The sequence below is a fragment of the Lissotriton vulgaris genome, chromosome 1_1, assembly GCF_964263255.1.
Source record: "Lissotriton vulgaris chromosome 1_1, aLisVul1.2, whole genome shotgun sequence".
In the NCBI taxonomy this organism is placed as follows: domain Eukaryota; kingdom Metazoa; phylum Chordata; class Amphibia; order Caudata; family Salamandridae; genus Lissotriton; species Lissotriton vulgaris.
Genome location: NC_141685.1, coordinates 344,099,857 through 344,118,252, shown reverse-complemented (window position 1 = coordinate 344,118,252; position 18,396 = coordinate 344,099,857). Strand labels below are relative to the sequence as shown.

At 44.4% G+C, this 18,396-nt stretch overlaps 1 protein-coding gene across 1 annotated transcript in view; it reads right to left on the bottom strand.

The window, feature by feature from the left end:
• LOC147747153 (sodium/glucose cotransporter 4-like) overlaps positions 1-18,396 on the bottom strand; it is a 782,848-nt gene that overhangs the window by 601,239 nt on the left and 163,213 nt on the right. Inside the window, exon 2 of the mRNA XM_086952400.1 lies at positions 8,283-8,354. Coding sequence (XP_086808526.1) covers positions 8,283-8,354 — 72 coding nt within the window. The remainder of the gene's footprint in view (positions 1-8,282; positions 8,355-18,396) is intronic.

The window sequence follows — 18,396 nt, the reverse complement described above, 5'->3', positions numbered from 1 at the left end:
AGCAGTAATGTTGACTGTATTCAAGTCTTGTTTCAGTCTGTGTGCTGAATGTGAAGAGGAAAGAGGGGCCAATGTTCCATTAAGGTACCAAATTCCTGTTCTCTCTTTGACATAGTGGCCATCGATCAGGCGGAAAAAATAAAACACAAAACCAATTGACATTAAAAGGTAAAATGAAAATAGAATCAACCAAATGTATGTCCAAGGGGGAATTAAAAAATGTTTTTTAAATAAGGTGGCATATTTTGCAATAGTTGAGGGTTTCTTTGAAAGTTCCGAGACAGAGTAAAAAGAGAATCTGGACTGGTCGGCCAAACGTGTCTGCAAATCTGGCATTGATAAATCAGCATGATATGTGTAGTTCAGCTCATCAATGTTAGTAACAGGAATAGTATTTAATAAAGGACTGGATATAGCAGGCATCTCGAGGGACACCTCCGGTTCTGCACCAGAAGTAATAGCCAGCACAGAATGCCTCACCATGGAAGGACAGGATACAGCCGGTGTCATGCTATGAAGAATCGGCCACCCTGTATGTCTTGACATTGTCAATAGAGATAAATCTGTTTTCCTTACGACCTGGAAGTGGTGGTAATATGACTGTTCTTGTGTCCTTCACTCCAAGAACTCGAACCAGTGCACAATATGAGGGACCAAACTCTTTCTTGTTATCGATCTTCTCTCGAACCAGTTCTCCAACTTGGGGTAGCCAGCCAACTACCGGGATCTGCAACGCATTATCCGATGTGGAGGGCAAATGTTCCTTTGCTAGACTGTTTCTGGTATTTTGTAGATCTTGTAAAACATTGCAATGTTCTTCTACGTCAAAGGCCGCAGCCTGGGCCTTGCAGTCTAGACCGTCGAGGTCAGGGACGTACATCTTGATACCAAAGAGCATTTCGTATGGGGTCCGCCCACCCAGAGACCTTCTAGGGAGGTTATTAAGTGCACGCTGCACGCCATTGAGGTGGGCTAACCAGTTTCTGCCAGTGCCTATAACTCGAGCTGTCAAAGATTGCTTTAAGTCACGGTTCATTCGTTCCACTACACTGTTTCCCTTGGGTCTGTACGGAGACGAAAACTTTACTTGGACCCCCAACGAAACCATAGCATCCTTATACGCCTTAGAGGCGAAAGCCGGACCCTGATCCGAATGGAAGGTACCACAGGCAAAAATCCCTACAAAGACTGGCAAATCCTTAATGACAGTCCGTGAATCAGCGCTCCGATGGGGCCATACCCACACAAAGCGTGTGCATGAATCAACTGCTACTAAGATGTACTTATATGCAGTATCAGAAGAAAAAGGACCACAGTGATCTAAATAAACGCACCCCAGTGGTTTATTAGAAATGTACAACTGTGTCTGAGGCGGACGCGCAGCAGTTGAAGGTTTAATCTGCTGGCAAATGTCACTTTGAAGGACATAATCGCTCATCTGTTTGTACAGTCCCTGCCACCAGAACCTCTGTTGTAGCTGAGTTACAGTGGCCGAGACGCCCGCATGCGCAGACGCCACACCCTCATGAGCCGCTGTAATCAAAGAAGCTCTGCGATCCGAGTTGGGAATTAAACTTTCGCCAACTTCAGAAATTTTCACAAAAGGAACCTTATCGGGACTTAAGTAGTATGTGTACTTCGAAGGGAACCCCACAGGATATTTACCTCCCTTCTCAGTGACAGCAACAGCCGCCAGATGTCATCATCTATTTTACTTTTGGACCTCGTGACTGCTGCAACTAAGTATTTAGATACTGCTGACTTCGCTGCTTCATCAGCAAGCGAATTACCGACAGCGTGGACTCCCACGCGCTGATGGCCAAGAGTATGAATCACAAACACGAGTGGCAACTTTTCTTTGAGTTCCACCACTAGGACCCAGATCATTTTATGTTTTATTGTGCTACCTTTGGAATCACGAAATTCATTCTGAATCCAAAAGAACAAGTTTTCATTGTAAGACTGGACACAGTAGTAAGAGTCACTTACAATCAAAGTCGTCACACTAGGATCCGCGTACTCCAATGCAAGCATCAGAGCACGAAGCTCTGCCAATTGTGCGGTGCAGTCCCCAAGCGTCTGCGTGTGCACGACACTGGACTTAAACTCATCGTTCACCATGGCACCGACCACAATGGCGCAAGCGGAAACGTAGGCATGTTTAGAGCCATGCGCAACCTGCGCCGAACCATCAGTGTAAATGATGCAATGGAAATCCTCAAACGGCCGCATTGCTAAAGGAGCAGGATGAACAAATTCATACCGTAAGTACTGCTGCGACCGTAAAATGGCGTCAAAAATAAACGTGACATCCTGGGATGACAAGGATGCATCCCATTGAATCCACCGAGGGTGCAAAGCTTTGGAATTTGGTACACTGGCTTTCGTAACTGCCTCCAAGGCAGGACACGGGGTTACAACCAACATGCGTTTTCCCTGTGACAGGGCACGTTCCTTGAGAATTGCCATCTACACAGCCGTCAAAACTTTCTCCACAGTGGAAAAGCGCATTTCAGCCGAAGTGTACAAGTGCGACTTGTAAGCCATAGGTACTGTATCTCCTTCATTAAAAGTTAGGTACGTGAAACCTACCGTCCCAGGGACAATTCTTATCACCAGGTTGGTCTGGTTATCACAAGTCTGTAAGTATTCAGAAGCGAGCAAATCAGCTTGCAAAGACTGCAGAATAGCTGAATGCTCAGGCAGCCAGCATGATTTGGAAAAAGATGGATGTATCAAAGCATACAAAGGCTTGATACGCTGGGCATATTCCGGGATGTATGTTCTCCCGAAATTCAAAAAGTCCAGTAAAGATTGCAATTTTTTCAGTGTTGTCGGAGAGCGCAACTGTGCGCATTTCTCCAGGAAGTGAGGAGCCAAGCTTTTTCCTTCATTGGTTAGTTCATAGCCTAGAAACAACACTGTGTACTCTGCAATGTGCGATTTTGCAAAATTAAACTTGTAACCCATGTCTGCAAAGTTACAAATAATACTGTTCACTCGACACAGATGCTCCCAAAGTTCGTCGTCTGTGAGATAGATATCATCCACATAGGGACAAGCATCTGGGTCGACCCTCTCCAACAGAGAGACAATGCGGGCGGAAAATACTCCAGGACTATTCTTATAGCCCATTGGGAGACGCCGAAACATTTTTTGGACACCGCCGCTTGTGAAAGAAGTCCATTGGGAAGTTAGACTGTCCAATGAATGGGCAAAAAAACCATTGGAAATGTCAAGCGTGGTTTTGAACTGCTTACGCACAAGACTATTTACAAGGGCAGAGCCGTGAGTATTCTGTACTGCACAGTTACGGCAATGCGAGTTTAAATGCCGGTAATCCAAAACCAAACGGTAAGAGCCGTCCGGCTTGTTTACAGTAAAAAGGGGGTTATTCATCGGTGACACACATGTTTCAATTACACCTTGATATTCCAATTGTTCAAGGATCGCTGCGACCGAAGCTTTAGCTTCACGTCGTATGGGATATTGAGGTTGAGGCTGCGGCTGAGACCGTAAAGGAATTTCGTGGCTTGGGGACAATTTATCCCAGCCACACTGATTGCGGTACACAGCCGGTGCAAGCGCCAGAGCCCACTCTTCTGCAAAGTGCAGCGCTTCCACTCTCGAAACAGTGTTCGCGAAACTGGGGAGGATTACCTCCTCCCCTCTCGGAGCTGCAAGCACAAAAGGTGGGGACCAGTCAGCCTCCGAAAGCAAAATGTCATACGTAGATGAAAGATTTTCCCAAAATACCCCTTTTATGGTATGCTGTATGTCACCTTCAATTAACAGAACAATTTCAAAAAGTCTATCAGGGGGAGCAACTCTTGTATCAGCTGTTTCAATCACAACATAAGTGTCAGTCGCTGTCACCTTCAGTAGTGGATGGAGGGCCTCTCTCACTATGGTAATCTCCGCCGCGCTGTCAATTGAGGTCAGAGCCCAAGTCAGATTCCGAAGCCGCGTTCTCACAATCTGGGGCATATCGATGTGCCGTTAAGGCTGCGACTTTCTTCTTGGCAAACTGTGGTCTCTGAGGCCTAGATCCCTCCTGCTTGTCTGCACCGTTGCGCGGGGGGGCTGACCACGTCCTTGCTGGCCACCCCGGCCCCTGCCGCCCCCTCCACCACCGGTTGACGGAGCCGATGAGTCCTGAAAGGAACGAGGAGAGCGTTGGTCAGAAGCCTGAAAACGTTCAGGTGATTTAATCATCGTGCGGTCGCGCAAATCATAAACTCGTTCTGACTGCGCAGGCAACGGAGACGCAGGGCGCGAAACCTGTGTTTGTTGTTGTTGCTGTTGCTTACCCTGATTCTGTTTTTTAGGCCAATTTTGTTTCTTGGACTTGGGTTGAACGTCAGTTTCCGAAGCTTGTCCCTGGGGCTGCTTCTTCTCCTTAGTAGAAAAAGGCTTATTACCCTTACTATTACGACCTACGGTTTTATAAGCCGCCACAATTATCCTCGCTAACTGTCGGGGTTTCTCTGCATTGGGAACCAGCGCTAAAGTGTTAGCCACCTGAAAGTTCACTGCATCCCCCTTGACATTCGCAAGGATCAGATCGCAAACCACATCAAAGGAGCCACATAGGCGCATACCAAACTCAACAGCCGATTCCGGCCCGTGATAATCTTGAACACGTTTAAGGACCGTAGACAGATTGGACACAGACAGGGAGCCAAGGCACCTCGAATAGACCGCCGCAAAAGTCTTACCCCAGGTCTCACAGTCAACAAGCTCAGGGGCCAAATCTTTCGGCAAACTAAGTGTAAGAATCCAGTGTTTTTCACCAGGAGTCGTATTAGGAAACACCGCCTCCAGCTGTCAAATTTCTCGGCAAGCCAGAAAGGAAAATTATCCTTATCCAGGAGCTTCTTGCCCATAACGGAATTCACCATGACAGGACTGATTTTCAAACCAGCCTGCCCTGCCGGAAGTGCTGCACCTCTAGGGGCTGCCCCATGAACATTACGACTTGTGTAATGCACAAGGGCTCTAATCACGGCAATGGCGACTACATGAAGTCGCCTAAGGTCAGCCAAGTTACAAGTGACGTGATTAGGGTGAGGAGTAAATCCAGCCAAAGCGGGCCAATTTGTGCCCAGAATGGACAAAGGACCTAATCTCGGAGCGGTTAAAGAGTGGGGTAGGGCGCCACCAAACCAAACTCCATGCTGCCAAACATCAATAGGTACTTCCTGTGCTCTGTACGGAGCATATTCAGCAGGTACAGGTGACGCAGTGTACAAGTGGAACACACCAGAATTTGCGTCCACTGCCGGAAATGTCACCCACGAATAAAATAGTTCGTACGGGTAAGCATGTTCCGCACTCACCACTAGAACCACAGCCAAGCCTTCAGCAGGTACATCATAAGTCCGCAAATGATCATGCACCGCAATGCGACTATGCAGCGGGATGTCCACGGCTTGTGCCATGATTGCACAGGAACGTGAAAAAACAAAGATTACTTTGTAGCACAACTGGGTAGTAATTCAAGGGAACCGTTTTTAGATAGATTCAAGCTTGAAAAGAACTATTTAAAAAATAGGTAGGTTTTTCCGACACCGCCGTTTTCCGGAAATGGGAATGAAGGGGTCAAGGTTTGAATGATATACTACTCGAGTGTCATGATATAAGGCCAACAACGTATGGGCGCCGTGTAGCAGGGTTTCCGTTCTCCCACAGAACTGTGCACAGAGATCTAGAACCTCTGTGAATTAGGGTGACCCAAAACCCACCTTAGTATCCAAAATCCCCTTACCGAACTAGCTACAGTGTCTCATTGGTCACAACAAACTCCCAATGACTTAGACAAACCAGAACATGAACTTGGGTTACCTCAGGTATCGTGGAACACAGGAACACTCTTTCGCTCTATTATCATTTCAAACCACAACGGGGAGTAAAAGAACACATGTGCAAGTTTGAAATATTTATTTTTCAATGCAAGCTTCTCAAACGCAGTATTTTATATAATACCAGAATACATATTATAAAAATCATAGTTATCAGCATAGTCACTAATCCATAGTAAGCGAACGGTGATAGCATATTATAATGCAAAAATCAATAGAAATCTGTATCACCTATATTTCGCGCACCCTATTTAGCATAATATATTATATCTAACAAGGTCTCATTTGGGTTTTAGCAGAGCGGGCCCATACCTCTAAATGTCAGTAGGAGAAGATCACATCATCAGCTACCAGCTCTCTGCATGCGAAGCACCATCAAGTGTGTTTTTGCATTCTCAGTAACTCTATCTTAAACCCGCTTAGAGCCCAATGTTGGCAGCAACTTTATTTGTGTTATGTCTAATGTGGTGCGAGGATCAGGCCTCCCAGCAACCTTGTGTTAGGTTATTCTTAGAGGGTTCAGCTCTCAGTGTGCAGACAGTGTACCAAGTGTACCAAGCACAACTGATATCAGAGCAATAACATATCATTCTCAAATAAATCACATCTTTTGTCTAGGTTGAAAGCTACAATAACAATTATGTGTCGTGTGCAAACTGAAGCCGAAGGAAAATATGTTGTTTAAACATTTAATAAACTCATGCTAACTTAACACAATATATAGAAAAGCAGTAACTATATGACAGGGACAAAGGCCCCAGATGAGAAATGGGAGATGACAAAGGACGTCCCAGGACCGGATGGGGACAAAGGCCCAAGAATGAGAACCGGGAGATGACAAAGGACGTCCCAGGACCGGATGGGGACAAATGCCCCAGAATTAGTACCGGGAGTGGACAAAAGAGGTCCCAGGACCGAGAGAGTTCAGTACCACTACAGAAAATTGTGAGAAGGTGGTTCCCTGAACCGGGACGAATGTTCCGCAACTAGAACCAGGCTTTATAGCCCACAGTACTTAGGCAGTTAGTCCACAGAAAAGCAAAAAAAAAAAAAAAGAAACTTAGCGCCCCGAAACACAGCAAGAGGCCCATTACCTGAGAAAGAGAACCAGAACCGAGACAACGGGTCCAGTACTTCAACTTGAACTGTAAGAGAACTGGTTTCAACTTTCTCTTCGGGAACCTCCTTCCAGAACTTTTTGAGCATTGGAGGCACTTGTTCAACTGTTCTATCTTCAACTATGAGCGGGAAGCCGGGTCGGACAAGGACTGTTTGGAGAAATACACTTTCTTTTGTTCTGTTTTTGCTGGTCAACAACGGATTGCTGAGAGTAGACTGTCTATTCCTGTTTTGTCAATCGCAGGGGTGTAGCTGGTCATGATAATCCTGTTTCTTTCTTCATCCTTGACCCGAAACAAAATGCTCCTTCGCCTTCATCATCTGGAAGTCCATGAGGTCACTGACCTCATATTTGTTTGATGTTAATTGTTATTGTCTTCGATGCTTTCTGCTTTCTGCTTGTGTTTTGTTTGTTTATTTATCTTTTCTCTGTAAAGGAAGAAGATATGTTGTATATTTGTGCTTCCTTCAATATGGCTACTTGTTGTCAGTAGGCCTTCCTTTGTGTTCCCACCTCCCCAGCCTCCCATAGTACCTGTGAGTGTTCTATCTGGTATGTGGAAGTTCCAGTCTTGGCAGGTGATGGTCTGGTCAGCTGTTGAGGTGTACTGCTCTGCTGTGCTAACCTAATAAATCCATCTTGTAACCTGAAGACGTGTCCTGCAGAATACCTAACCTATTCACAACATAACCTCATCCCATCAAGGGTAACAGACCTGAGCCTGTAACAGAAATGTCTATTTATTACACCTAAGTAGTAAGTTCAACAGGGAAGTCATTCACAACTTGATTGCATATCTAGGATACAACTATCATGAGCTAGACATCATACACTGCAGATAGTTAGGACATTTGTAGTACATAGCCACCCCCATCATAATGAATCCTAAGACCCATTGGGCTGTGGAAAAATTGAGAATAGAATACTGTATGTCTCTGATTTAGTGACTTTAGTACTGCTATATGTCCATGTAAGTTTGGACAGTGCCATAAAAATATTGGATATAAATATTCTGCCAAAGATATGCACACAAAATCCTAACAATTAAACAGGTTTTAATAAAATATAAGTGTGTATCTGCATCCTAAAGGGGTTACTGCTGGAAGTGTAGAAGGTGCAATCGTCTGGCAATCGTTTTCTGGATAATTTGTGAAGAAATACACTGTGGCAAAATTAAAAGCATGTTTGCTCCATCACTAAAATTCAAAAGATTATTGAAAAACTAAAATAGAATAGTGGGGTTAAGGTCAGAATGGGCATCAATGTGATCATTCAATGTCAAAATGTTTTTAAAAACTTACAGGGAACCATGTCATTGATCTGCCAGCAAGGAAGTATCCTCCAACTGTTCCTCGACTTGCACGTATAGAAGACTGAAAGACAGAAACATATATTGTCCATTAAATATTTTCAAGAGAATTTCAATGAGGTTGTCTGATCCTTACAAAGGAGAACAAAGTTAATTTGACTTACGGATCAACCTTGCCTTTCACAGTCACATAATAATAGAAGACTTGATTAAACTAAAATTCTAAAATCAGAGGAGAATCCAAATTTGGAATTTACTCCATAATCAAATCACTATGGTCTTTATTCACATTTTCAACATTTGGTCCATAAATTGAAGACTTTTCACTTACTATCCAACTTAAAACTCTCCGTACCTGACTGCAATGGGACATCAAAAAGAGACTCACACCAGTCAACCCTGTAGGTCTGATTGACATCCAATTCATTCAGCAATATGGTTAAGAAATATGCTTTGCAGTGTTTTGAAAACTCACCTAATTTAATAAATGATACCACTACATAGCTAGATATTCAAAATTGCTACTTCTTAACATCCTACACCAGAATTGCAGGCCTACCAGTATTCACTAAATAGTAGTGTACGTTTAAAAACATAGAAACATGGGATCTGACTATGTGCATGTCTGTAAAAAAATTTTAACTTTTCATTACACAAATAGGAATCAGAGGATTCTTTTTCAACAATTGCAAACAATATATCAATATGCGGAAAACATAAAGAACTGTATCTTCAAATGGACTTGACCAGTGCTCTTGGCTTTGTAGGTAGATACCCTCTTATACATGCAAACCATTAGATTGCCTCTATATATATACACCTCTAGACTCCTTCATTATAAAAGCACATAGCCCCTCAATGCAAGTGGTCCAAAAAATGGGCCTGTATTTTTCCATCCCCAGGGTAACCAATATTTGGGGTAACTATTGGGGTGGAGAAAATGTGGCCCATTAGAAGTTGGACTCTGAGAGTCTATTGAAAAATGAGAAATTACTGAGGAACACCATATGCATGGATCGAAAGCTACACGCATCCCCTCAAGCCCACTTTAGTTACTGCAAAGAGTCTCCACTCTTAATTAATATGATCGTAGTTTCATTCTATCCATCTTAATAATCAAAAAGTTCCCATTTTCATTAATCCTTCATTTTACTAGTATTTCAGTTTGACAGTATGACAAACTTCTAGGTGTGTGAATGCTTAATTTCTTAAATTCCTTCATGGACAAATGGCTTTACAATCCTGTGCTCCCCGATCCCCAATGTATTTCTGGTCTGACAGGTCTTTCGGCAGTGGGAAAGTGTACCCAACAAATAGGCTTCAAGTTATCTCCTCAAACTCCTGTATCCAAATTTGTCACACTGTGGAAATGATGCATATATGGTTTGCAGAGTGATACTTACAAGCACACTAACCGGTGGAAATTTGTTTAACTAGTTAAATAAATTGGAGTAAATTGATAAGTGTACAGATTTACTTCTGTACTACTGAGGAAAACATTAATTCTAATTCCACTGGTAACTTCTCATTTTGGTCTGGATGTTTCAGCCCAAAATAAATGTAAATCTCCAGGTGAAAGTAAACAGATCTGTTTTGTTGACAGGTTTCAAGAAGAGGTTTGGGAACAAGTAACTGGGAAGTTGGAAAAGATAGAACACAGGACAGTGGAAAATATATACTTGCACATTCAAAACAACATTTCCCAGAGTTACGTACACAGCTCCAACCATTAGAGGATGAGCACTGTTATGCACACTTTTAGGTCCATTTGTATTAAGCTCCCTTGTCTGGCAACAACGTTTGTTCTGACTCCTCACTTTTCGCTATAGTTGATAAATATCTTGCTTGACGCTTCACATTTGTTGCTCTCTCTCTTATTCGATTCCCATCAGTCCTCTGGTTCCTAACCTTTTTGCTAATGAATCCTGCTTCATTACTTGCTTGTTAGTTTGTCAGACTGTCTAGGCCTCCTGTCCCCCAGTACAATGTACCTATAGAAGTCCTGTTGTTATGAACACACACACCTATGAATACCTTACTTTTTTAAAATGTCAGAGATATAGAGGTATAATGAGTGTTGGCAAAATGTTACTCATCATGGATTAAGGTTTGTTCTCCCTTCGCCCAACCAAGCTAGAATTCCAATTACCTCATTCTGCTATGTATGCAAGATTCAATATCAGGTATTCAGAGGATGACCCATTGATGTAATCAGCACTATCTCTGCATTGTAGAAGACTTCAACATAGAATGCTCCTGAGGGAGCTCGGGGGAAACTGTAGTGGTTCCGCTATAGGCTTCCCCTCATGTGAGCACTTATGGGGGCTGATGTGGAATCCCGCATCATTTCCCACACCTCTTACCATCGATCAGTAACATCAGTTCTGCTTTACCAGTTTACCAGCAAGAGCAGGTGAGTAAAGCTCCTAATGTGTCCAAAGTGAAATCAACTGCCAGCTTCCACATCAAGGCTTGAGGAAAGTATTGCTGGAAACATAGGAGTCTCCCATTTTGGGTGAGCAGGTCATTCTCCATTAAGGGTCGACCCCTCTCCCCCCCCCCCGGGTCCTTTAAAAAATTATTAATGTTTCTTTCCCTGGGGTGGTCAATTGGCTGTGGGGATCTGTTTTGGCTTCCTCAAGGGAATGAAACAGTTACAAGACATATTTTTCCCCTTGTGCCACCCAGGGCCTTTCTGGTGCCCCCAGAATGCACAATGTTTTAAAATGCATCATTGGAAAGGAGAGGGGAAAAAGGGAGTGGATAGCCTCCAGGATATATGTTGTGGTGGTTAGAAGTAAAATGCAAAGGCCACAATAAGAAGAGGGCTCATCCATTCCCACGTGATGTATTTTGCATTGGGTTGAAGCAAAGTGCCAATCGCACAATAACACATCAGTGACTGAAGTGTGCTGATACATTGCCCTGAGGTGTGCTGATGCAAAATGAATGGCTGAATAACTGATCTATGGCTATAGATGGTTCTACCATTGTCCCATGAGGTATGCCAGGTGGGGCGCAATATTTGATCAATGGCTGAAGTGTGCTCACTGTAATGAAATGCCTCTTTTTGCATCATCACCCACAAAATTAAGGACTGAGGTTGCTGTTTCTTTGGTTCTGAAGGTGCACTGAGTCCTGCTAAACAGGCCACAGTGCTGTTAAAATCTATTTTGCAGCGTGAACATTATCGGCGCCATCTTGTCCCTTTTCTAGGCCTATACGTGTGCGTAAACGGCAACATTTTGAGCACCATGGCCTCTCTGTCCATTGCCGATCGCCAGTGCGTCTCTCTGATCTCACAAGCATCCCCCGCGCACTGACAGCCCCCGCACTCACATGCCCGGGCCATAAACCACCCCTTCAGCGCGACCCTGCCTCGGAGCCACATCCCGTGCCGAGCCCACATACCCTTTCATCCCTTTCATGCGAACAGGCCCTTTTGATAACCCCTTTCTCCCTGCCCGATTGTCCGAGCTGATCCCTGGCCATCACCTAGCTCTGCAGATGCAGTTTATTGCACCCTACAGTAGAAACTCGCCTCTCTTCAAAGGAACTGAGATTAATCAATGTCTCCACCCCATGAGATCCGACCGATCGCACACGTTCCCGCTCCCGACGGTGTGTCCAGCTGCGCGATAGCCATCACCTGCTGAGAATGGGGTGGGGACTTTTACTGTAGATATGTGTGGATATGGGCCTGAAGCGGGGATTCCGAGGATGTCTTTCCTTACATCAAAGTATTTACAATAAAAGTTATAAACCTGTGTATAAGAGGCCAGGTCTCGGAGATGCAGTTAGAGCAACTCGAGACTATACCCTGTTTGTCTGATCTGACGTGTTCTGTTCCGACGGAATAAAACTTTGTTCCCCGCTTTCCAGTTTCCAGCGCCTGCCTCTTTATTTGTTAATCCTCGAATGGTATGAGAGGCGATTAATGCCAAGCAGCGTCTAAAGGTTATTTATTGAAACTGCTTTTTCCACAGTGCCAGTGATATCACCCTTAAAGCATGCATGTATGATTGGTTCATCCACAATTGGCATATGTTAACTTTCTTATAAGTCCCTAGTAGATAGTGCAAGGGGTACTGAGGGCCTGTAATGTGTCCCTCATGGACTTCAGCACTTATTGTGCCACCATGAGTGACACAAATCAAACCATGACTCGCATTGCTGGCTTGAACTGCTAACTCCACTTTGCCTTCCTTTTTTAATATAAATACATGTCACCCCTAAGAGAAGCCTATTAAGCCCTAAAACTTGGTGTTGCAAATTACAAAGTAGATCATGTGATCTTACATGTTCTAACAGCAGAAGCCCCAACCTGGTGTTTTTACTGTAGAAAGGCTAGAAGCTAACTGCTGAATGGGACTATTAAAGTGGTATCAAACAAATTAACCCCAACCGGATGCTCACGTTAAATTTAATGTAATGTTTCAGTAAATGGAAACTTTAGAATGTTGCCTCTCTGTTGCCCAAAGTTTTCCAGTGACTGTTTACGGTTGCTGACCACAATACAGCTTTATGTTCTCTTGGAGGGAGATGTGAATGACTCTCAGGAAGGAACATAAAACCCTGGATGTTGGAAGAAGTGTTACTTTTCCCTAGGAAGGCCAAACAGGGTGTGAGCCCATAAAGCAAGCTTTAAAAGGGAAGCTTCTTTGGAGGGCAAATGGTGAACACATATGAAAGGGACTGCTCTTTCTCCTGGTAGACAGGTTGGCGTTGGGAACAGAGAGAGGAAACCAGATGTTCTTCAGCGGCCAGGGCGGCTGATGCTGGAACACAGGGTCTTCACGGTTCAATTCCTGGCACCGGCTGCAGGTTTACCCATCACCTTGTGACTCTGGGCAGTAGCTCACTTAATCTTCCCGATGGCCCCCAGCTGTGCGCTTTACAAATGCTGGTATTATTATTATTATTATTATTATTATTATTATTATTATTATTATTATTATTATTATTATTATCATTATTATCATTATTATCATTATCATTATTATTATTATTATTATTATTATTATTATTATTATAATAATAATAATAATAATAATAATAATAATAATAATAATAATAATTATTATTATTATTATTATTATATCCCCTTAGGGAGTCACACTTCTAGGGTGGGCTATCGAGCTCAACACACCAAGAGAGAGATCCTGCCATCTTGGGGGGAGGCCGAATATTGTATTCTCGGATAACTGGATATCACACTTGCAAGTCATCATCAGGTGGGAGGGGACCTGGTAGCCCATTGGCTAGTAGTCACTACATCCACCAAGGAGAATTTATGGGCACCAAATTTGCACCCAGACCTCAGATCACATGTGGACTAAAGAATGGACTGATGAATGACTGACCTAAAGATCCCTGGAACAATCAGAAAGAGGCTGCACCAATACTGGACTGCACCTGCTGTTCCTTGGGCTTGCAAACAGAGGACTGTGCCTGCTGTGCTCTGTTTGAGGAAAGGTATCCCCAAACCTCAGACAGAAGAAGAGACTCCAAGAGTCAATTGGATGACTTCCTGTTACAGATACAGGGTCAAAAGCTGAAGAAGTCTGCTTTGGTGAGTTGGTAACCAAGATTGAATGACCGCCACTGACAGTCGACCTACAGCATAGAAGACCAAGATCTGACACCCAAAAGTTGCACCTGAGTGTGCTGGACCCAGGAGAGTGCAGCTTGGTCACCCAATTTGGGAGTTATCACTAGTTAAAGGGAACCAGTGGTTTTGCTGGAACCGGAGAAGAGTAGACCAATGGCCATTTTTTTTGGCTGGATTTCAACTAATCTTCATGGGACATTGACCCCCGATTGCCAAACTCACCCCACCATGACCATGGACAAATGAGTAGCACCAGCTACTCCACCGTCATCAGATCCTCAGCATCCTTTGGAATCTTTAGCATTCATTATCCCATGCCCCCACCACTTTATGAATTGATGTTGGATTTCCTTTGTGTAATTTTTCTTTTTTATTCAACTGTTTTGATACTTCTAATTGCTTTGCACTTGACAAAGGCTGACTGCTTGAAGCCACAGCTAACCAGGGTTGAGCTAAAGTTTGGTAAACGAGCCTGACTAGACCCAATACAGATGTGGCCTAACACATTGCCTTATGCTATTGTGAGCAGAAGCAGAGAGGCATGCGATGCACATGGCTACCTTCATTGTGAGTCACCTGCATTCTGCTCTCCACACGGATCATTGTTCGCAAATAACTTTCTCCTGGCATCAGAAATAAATGTGACTTTTGGACTTGGCCCTTTTTGGCAGGTTCACCCCTGAACTTTTTGCTTTAAGCTCTGACATGGTGGTAGTGATATTAGGCCTCTGGGCACTTTAGCACTGTGGCCCAGTGTACAGTGTGTACGTGCTATGAGTGCGCGTGGTGAGATTTGACTGCCCTCCCATAGGAGCTCACCAGGGATATGTGTGTCCATGGTAATTCCTAGTATGAGGCGAGTTTAGTATGTGTGAACTCGTGAGAATAAATGCTGCACAATGTTGTGCACAGATTTATGGTGACTGGTGGAGAATTGCCACTTTTCGAAGTTGGCATTTCTGTGTACTTTGTGTCTGCCTGCCTGATGTGAATTGCATGTCTGGCTTGTGATTGACAGGAGCTGAGAGTTGTGAGTGGCTCCAGGAGACAGGGGGAGTCAGCCCAGTGGTGAATAGAGAGATCTGCATGCAGATGGGAGGGAGGAGTTTCACCTGGGACCTGAAAAGGACTGTACCTTCCCTGCACAATGCTGGCTCCGCCCCCTGTGGCGCGTGCGATCCCAGAGCCCCCACCTGACAAAGGAGAGAGGAGCTGAGCAAAACAAAGTGCTACAACGCTCCCCTAAACCAGTTCTCCCAAGCCCTGTGCTGTGACACAAAGGAAAAGGGCATATAAATATAGGGGCAGTGACCCCATAAAAATGTTCCTGTTCTGTTCCTGATCCTGATGGAGGGGGGTTGCTACTGCTGGGGCCCAGGAGGGACTGCCATGGGGGCTGCCTCCCTGCTGGAGGGCCATGTGTGCTGGCCACTGAGCCCAGCTATGCCTCTGGGATGTTTTTGCTCCATTTCCTTTCAAGGACTTTCAACCTAGCACCTGGAAGAGCGCTTTATCTGGAGGAGGAGCGCTTATGTCGTGCCCTGGCAGCCTGGGGCTGCGATCATCCTGGTGAAAATCCCCGGGCGTAGGAATTTCCCTGCATTGCAGCATCTAATTGTTCCCTAGCGGGTGCCTACTCGCTTTCTGTTTTACCTTGACAGGGAGCCTACCCCTCATTGCCGCATTGTTTATTTAAAATGCAGGTGTCCCGCTTTGTGGCTTTAATTAAGGTGCGGGTGCCCACCCCAATGTGGTTGGCGGGAGCCCGCCCTGTGCTAATGAGAATCACTGCCGCAGCCCGTGCCGCACATCGAATCTCTTCCTGGCCTCTGCCCAGTGTGACCCAGAAGGCAAGCAAGGCTGTGACTTCGTGGGCAGGGCTTCCGAGACGGAAGGGAAACCTTGCGAGAGAAGAGTCCGGGGTCCCAAGAGGGGGCCCGGGTGAAGAGCAGTGAAGCCGGAGAAGGCCCGTGATAAGCCGCCTTAAAGAAGACCGCACACCGGCCGAGTGTTCCTTGTCCCTGGGGGCGCTGTGGGTCTTGTGGCCAAGGGACTTTGTGCGCACTTAGTGCCAAGGTTGGCACTCAAGAAGTCTCAGGGGCTCCAGTGGTGGTGCTTTAGCTTCCCCCCACCTGACAGAGGGGGAGTTAGTTCAGAGAGATCGCCATATGTTTTTTGGCCCATACTGAGGCACATTGTCGGTGCCTGAGTGGTCCCGCCGTCGTGGTGGTCTCTGCCTGGCTTTGGCGCAAGCCTTAGCCAACCAGAGATCCCATTTCTAACAGTGAAATAAAATGCTTTTACCTTATTGGGTATGTCTTTTTCTCTTGGCCTTTTTGGTGAAGTTCTTTTCAGCGTTGACTCAGATAAGTTATTTTTCCCTTTTGAGACTGCTGCTGTAATTGTGATCACACTTTACTAAACTCTTGCTCTCACAGCAATGCATTCCATTATTTCAGTTCATAGAACACACAACATTCATGTCAACGAGTTCCACTGCATTCTACTTCAGCCAGAAAGCTTTGGCTAGAAAACAGGGATGGTGTCTCTTTGGTTGACTCCTCCCCAGACTCTAACTAAAATAATAGAGGGGATCTCTGAGGCAAGGTCTGACACTGAGAAAGCATCTGACTGAGACTGTCAAAGAGTATAACGTGGGAGTAATTTTTGTGTTGGCGTTCCTTTTAATGATGTCTCATTTCCCAGTGATTCTGAGAAAAATTACCATGTCATGTCATGATGGTTCTTTGCAAGCATAATCTGTAAACAACCATTACAAGGCAGTCATTACAACGCACTGCAGAAATCCAGTCATTTCGTACCACCCAGCATTTTCACACCTTTTTTTTCACATTTTTACTTCTGATAAAAACACTAACCGAATTGTGTGGCTCTGGTTTGTGCTCGCAACACAGAAGGCCCAATAATGCTACATGTAAACATCACCAATAAGGGTAGCTGAAGTTTTTGGGCCTAGACTTGGCTACTACCCAGAGACACCAATCCAACTCAGACATTAGACAATTGGGGTAGTCTAGGGTGGCATGCCTTGTGTTGATCTGATGATAACTTCTCACCTATCTTAGATCCTTGTAAACATCGATTGTTGCATACAATCACGTATTTGCCTCATATTACTGTGACAGAAAGTACCAGAATTTGCAATTATCCACAAAGTTCCCACCCACCCAGCATTTAAAACATTTCTCCTGATTAAAACACTATTCCACTTTGTGTGACTGATCCTACTGCCCATGATTGTAATGGATCAAAGCAGTAAAAATGGGAGTCCTCCTATGTTTGGCCTTGAGATGTGGCACCAGCTAACATCTCACTTTCCACTGGATTTAAGCTAGGCTGGCTAATGAGGGGTGTTACCCCAAAACCGTCCCAAGATGCTCGTTTCCCAGGGAAGACCTGGATTGGCACTTTGGGCTGGACTGTTCCCATGAGGCACAGGGTCAAGACTGATTTGCATATAGCTGGTTCTGAACCGGGGTGGCAAAGATAGCTAAAGAACGATGAAGGATTCAACACAGATTTGTGACTGGGGGTGAGTGTCTGAAAAAAGTCAGCGCTCCATCCATCATCTCCTTGTGTTTGAACCATCTAACATCTACCAGCTGTCCTCATGTGACCCCATAAGTCCATTCATCAAGAAACTTTTTCCTAGACAGTACAAGCACAGCCCACTATCAATCTTTGATATTATGTTACTTGTGCTCTAGAACAAAGATCCTACTTGTGCCAACTAGCCATCCATTCGTCGTACATGAGTAGACATAAGAAGGAATTATATCCATCCATAATGTTGGTGCATGTAAATCCCTCCCCCTCTCACCAACAGTACTCAGTGAATGTATAGCACACATGGAACATTCGCTGGTCTCCTTAGATATGTCAAAATTCCTTAGGTGATGTGGGCACCACACACCTCTGTTAGGGGGCTCATTCTCATTTATGCTTGTAACTTCACCGAAGCATCATGAAGGAATAACATGGCTATCTGGTTAACAAAGTAACTGACCAGGTTTATCAATAGTGAAGGTTGAATTGTTTCTGAAATTCCATCATTCTGCAACATATTACCAATGTGGTAGAAATTAATGTCTCTCTTGACACGAGGTATGTTATATTTAATAGAGTACATTTTGCCAGTGAGATTCAAGCAGCACAGAGTGCCATGAAGGATGCAGACTGATTTAAATAATGATGCTGCCAATAGGCTGGGCTTAAGGTTCAACAGGACATCCTCAATTCCCTGGAATAGCAAAATCGTTTTAGTTACAAATGAAAGAAGCACAGATCTGAAATAATAAGTGGATTATTCAGGACTTTAAGCGATATGAATTAATAAAGAGAGTTTTTGTGTAACCCATAGGGTGTAACTTTTGTCATAGAATGATAGCCTTACTCATTTTAGGCATATATAATATCTTTCACACCACCATCATTGAAAGTGTATGAGCTTATTTTGGTGGAAAGGGTCGAATAT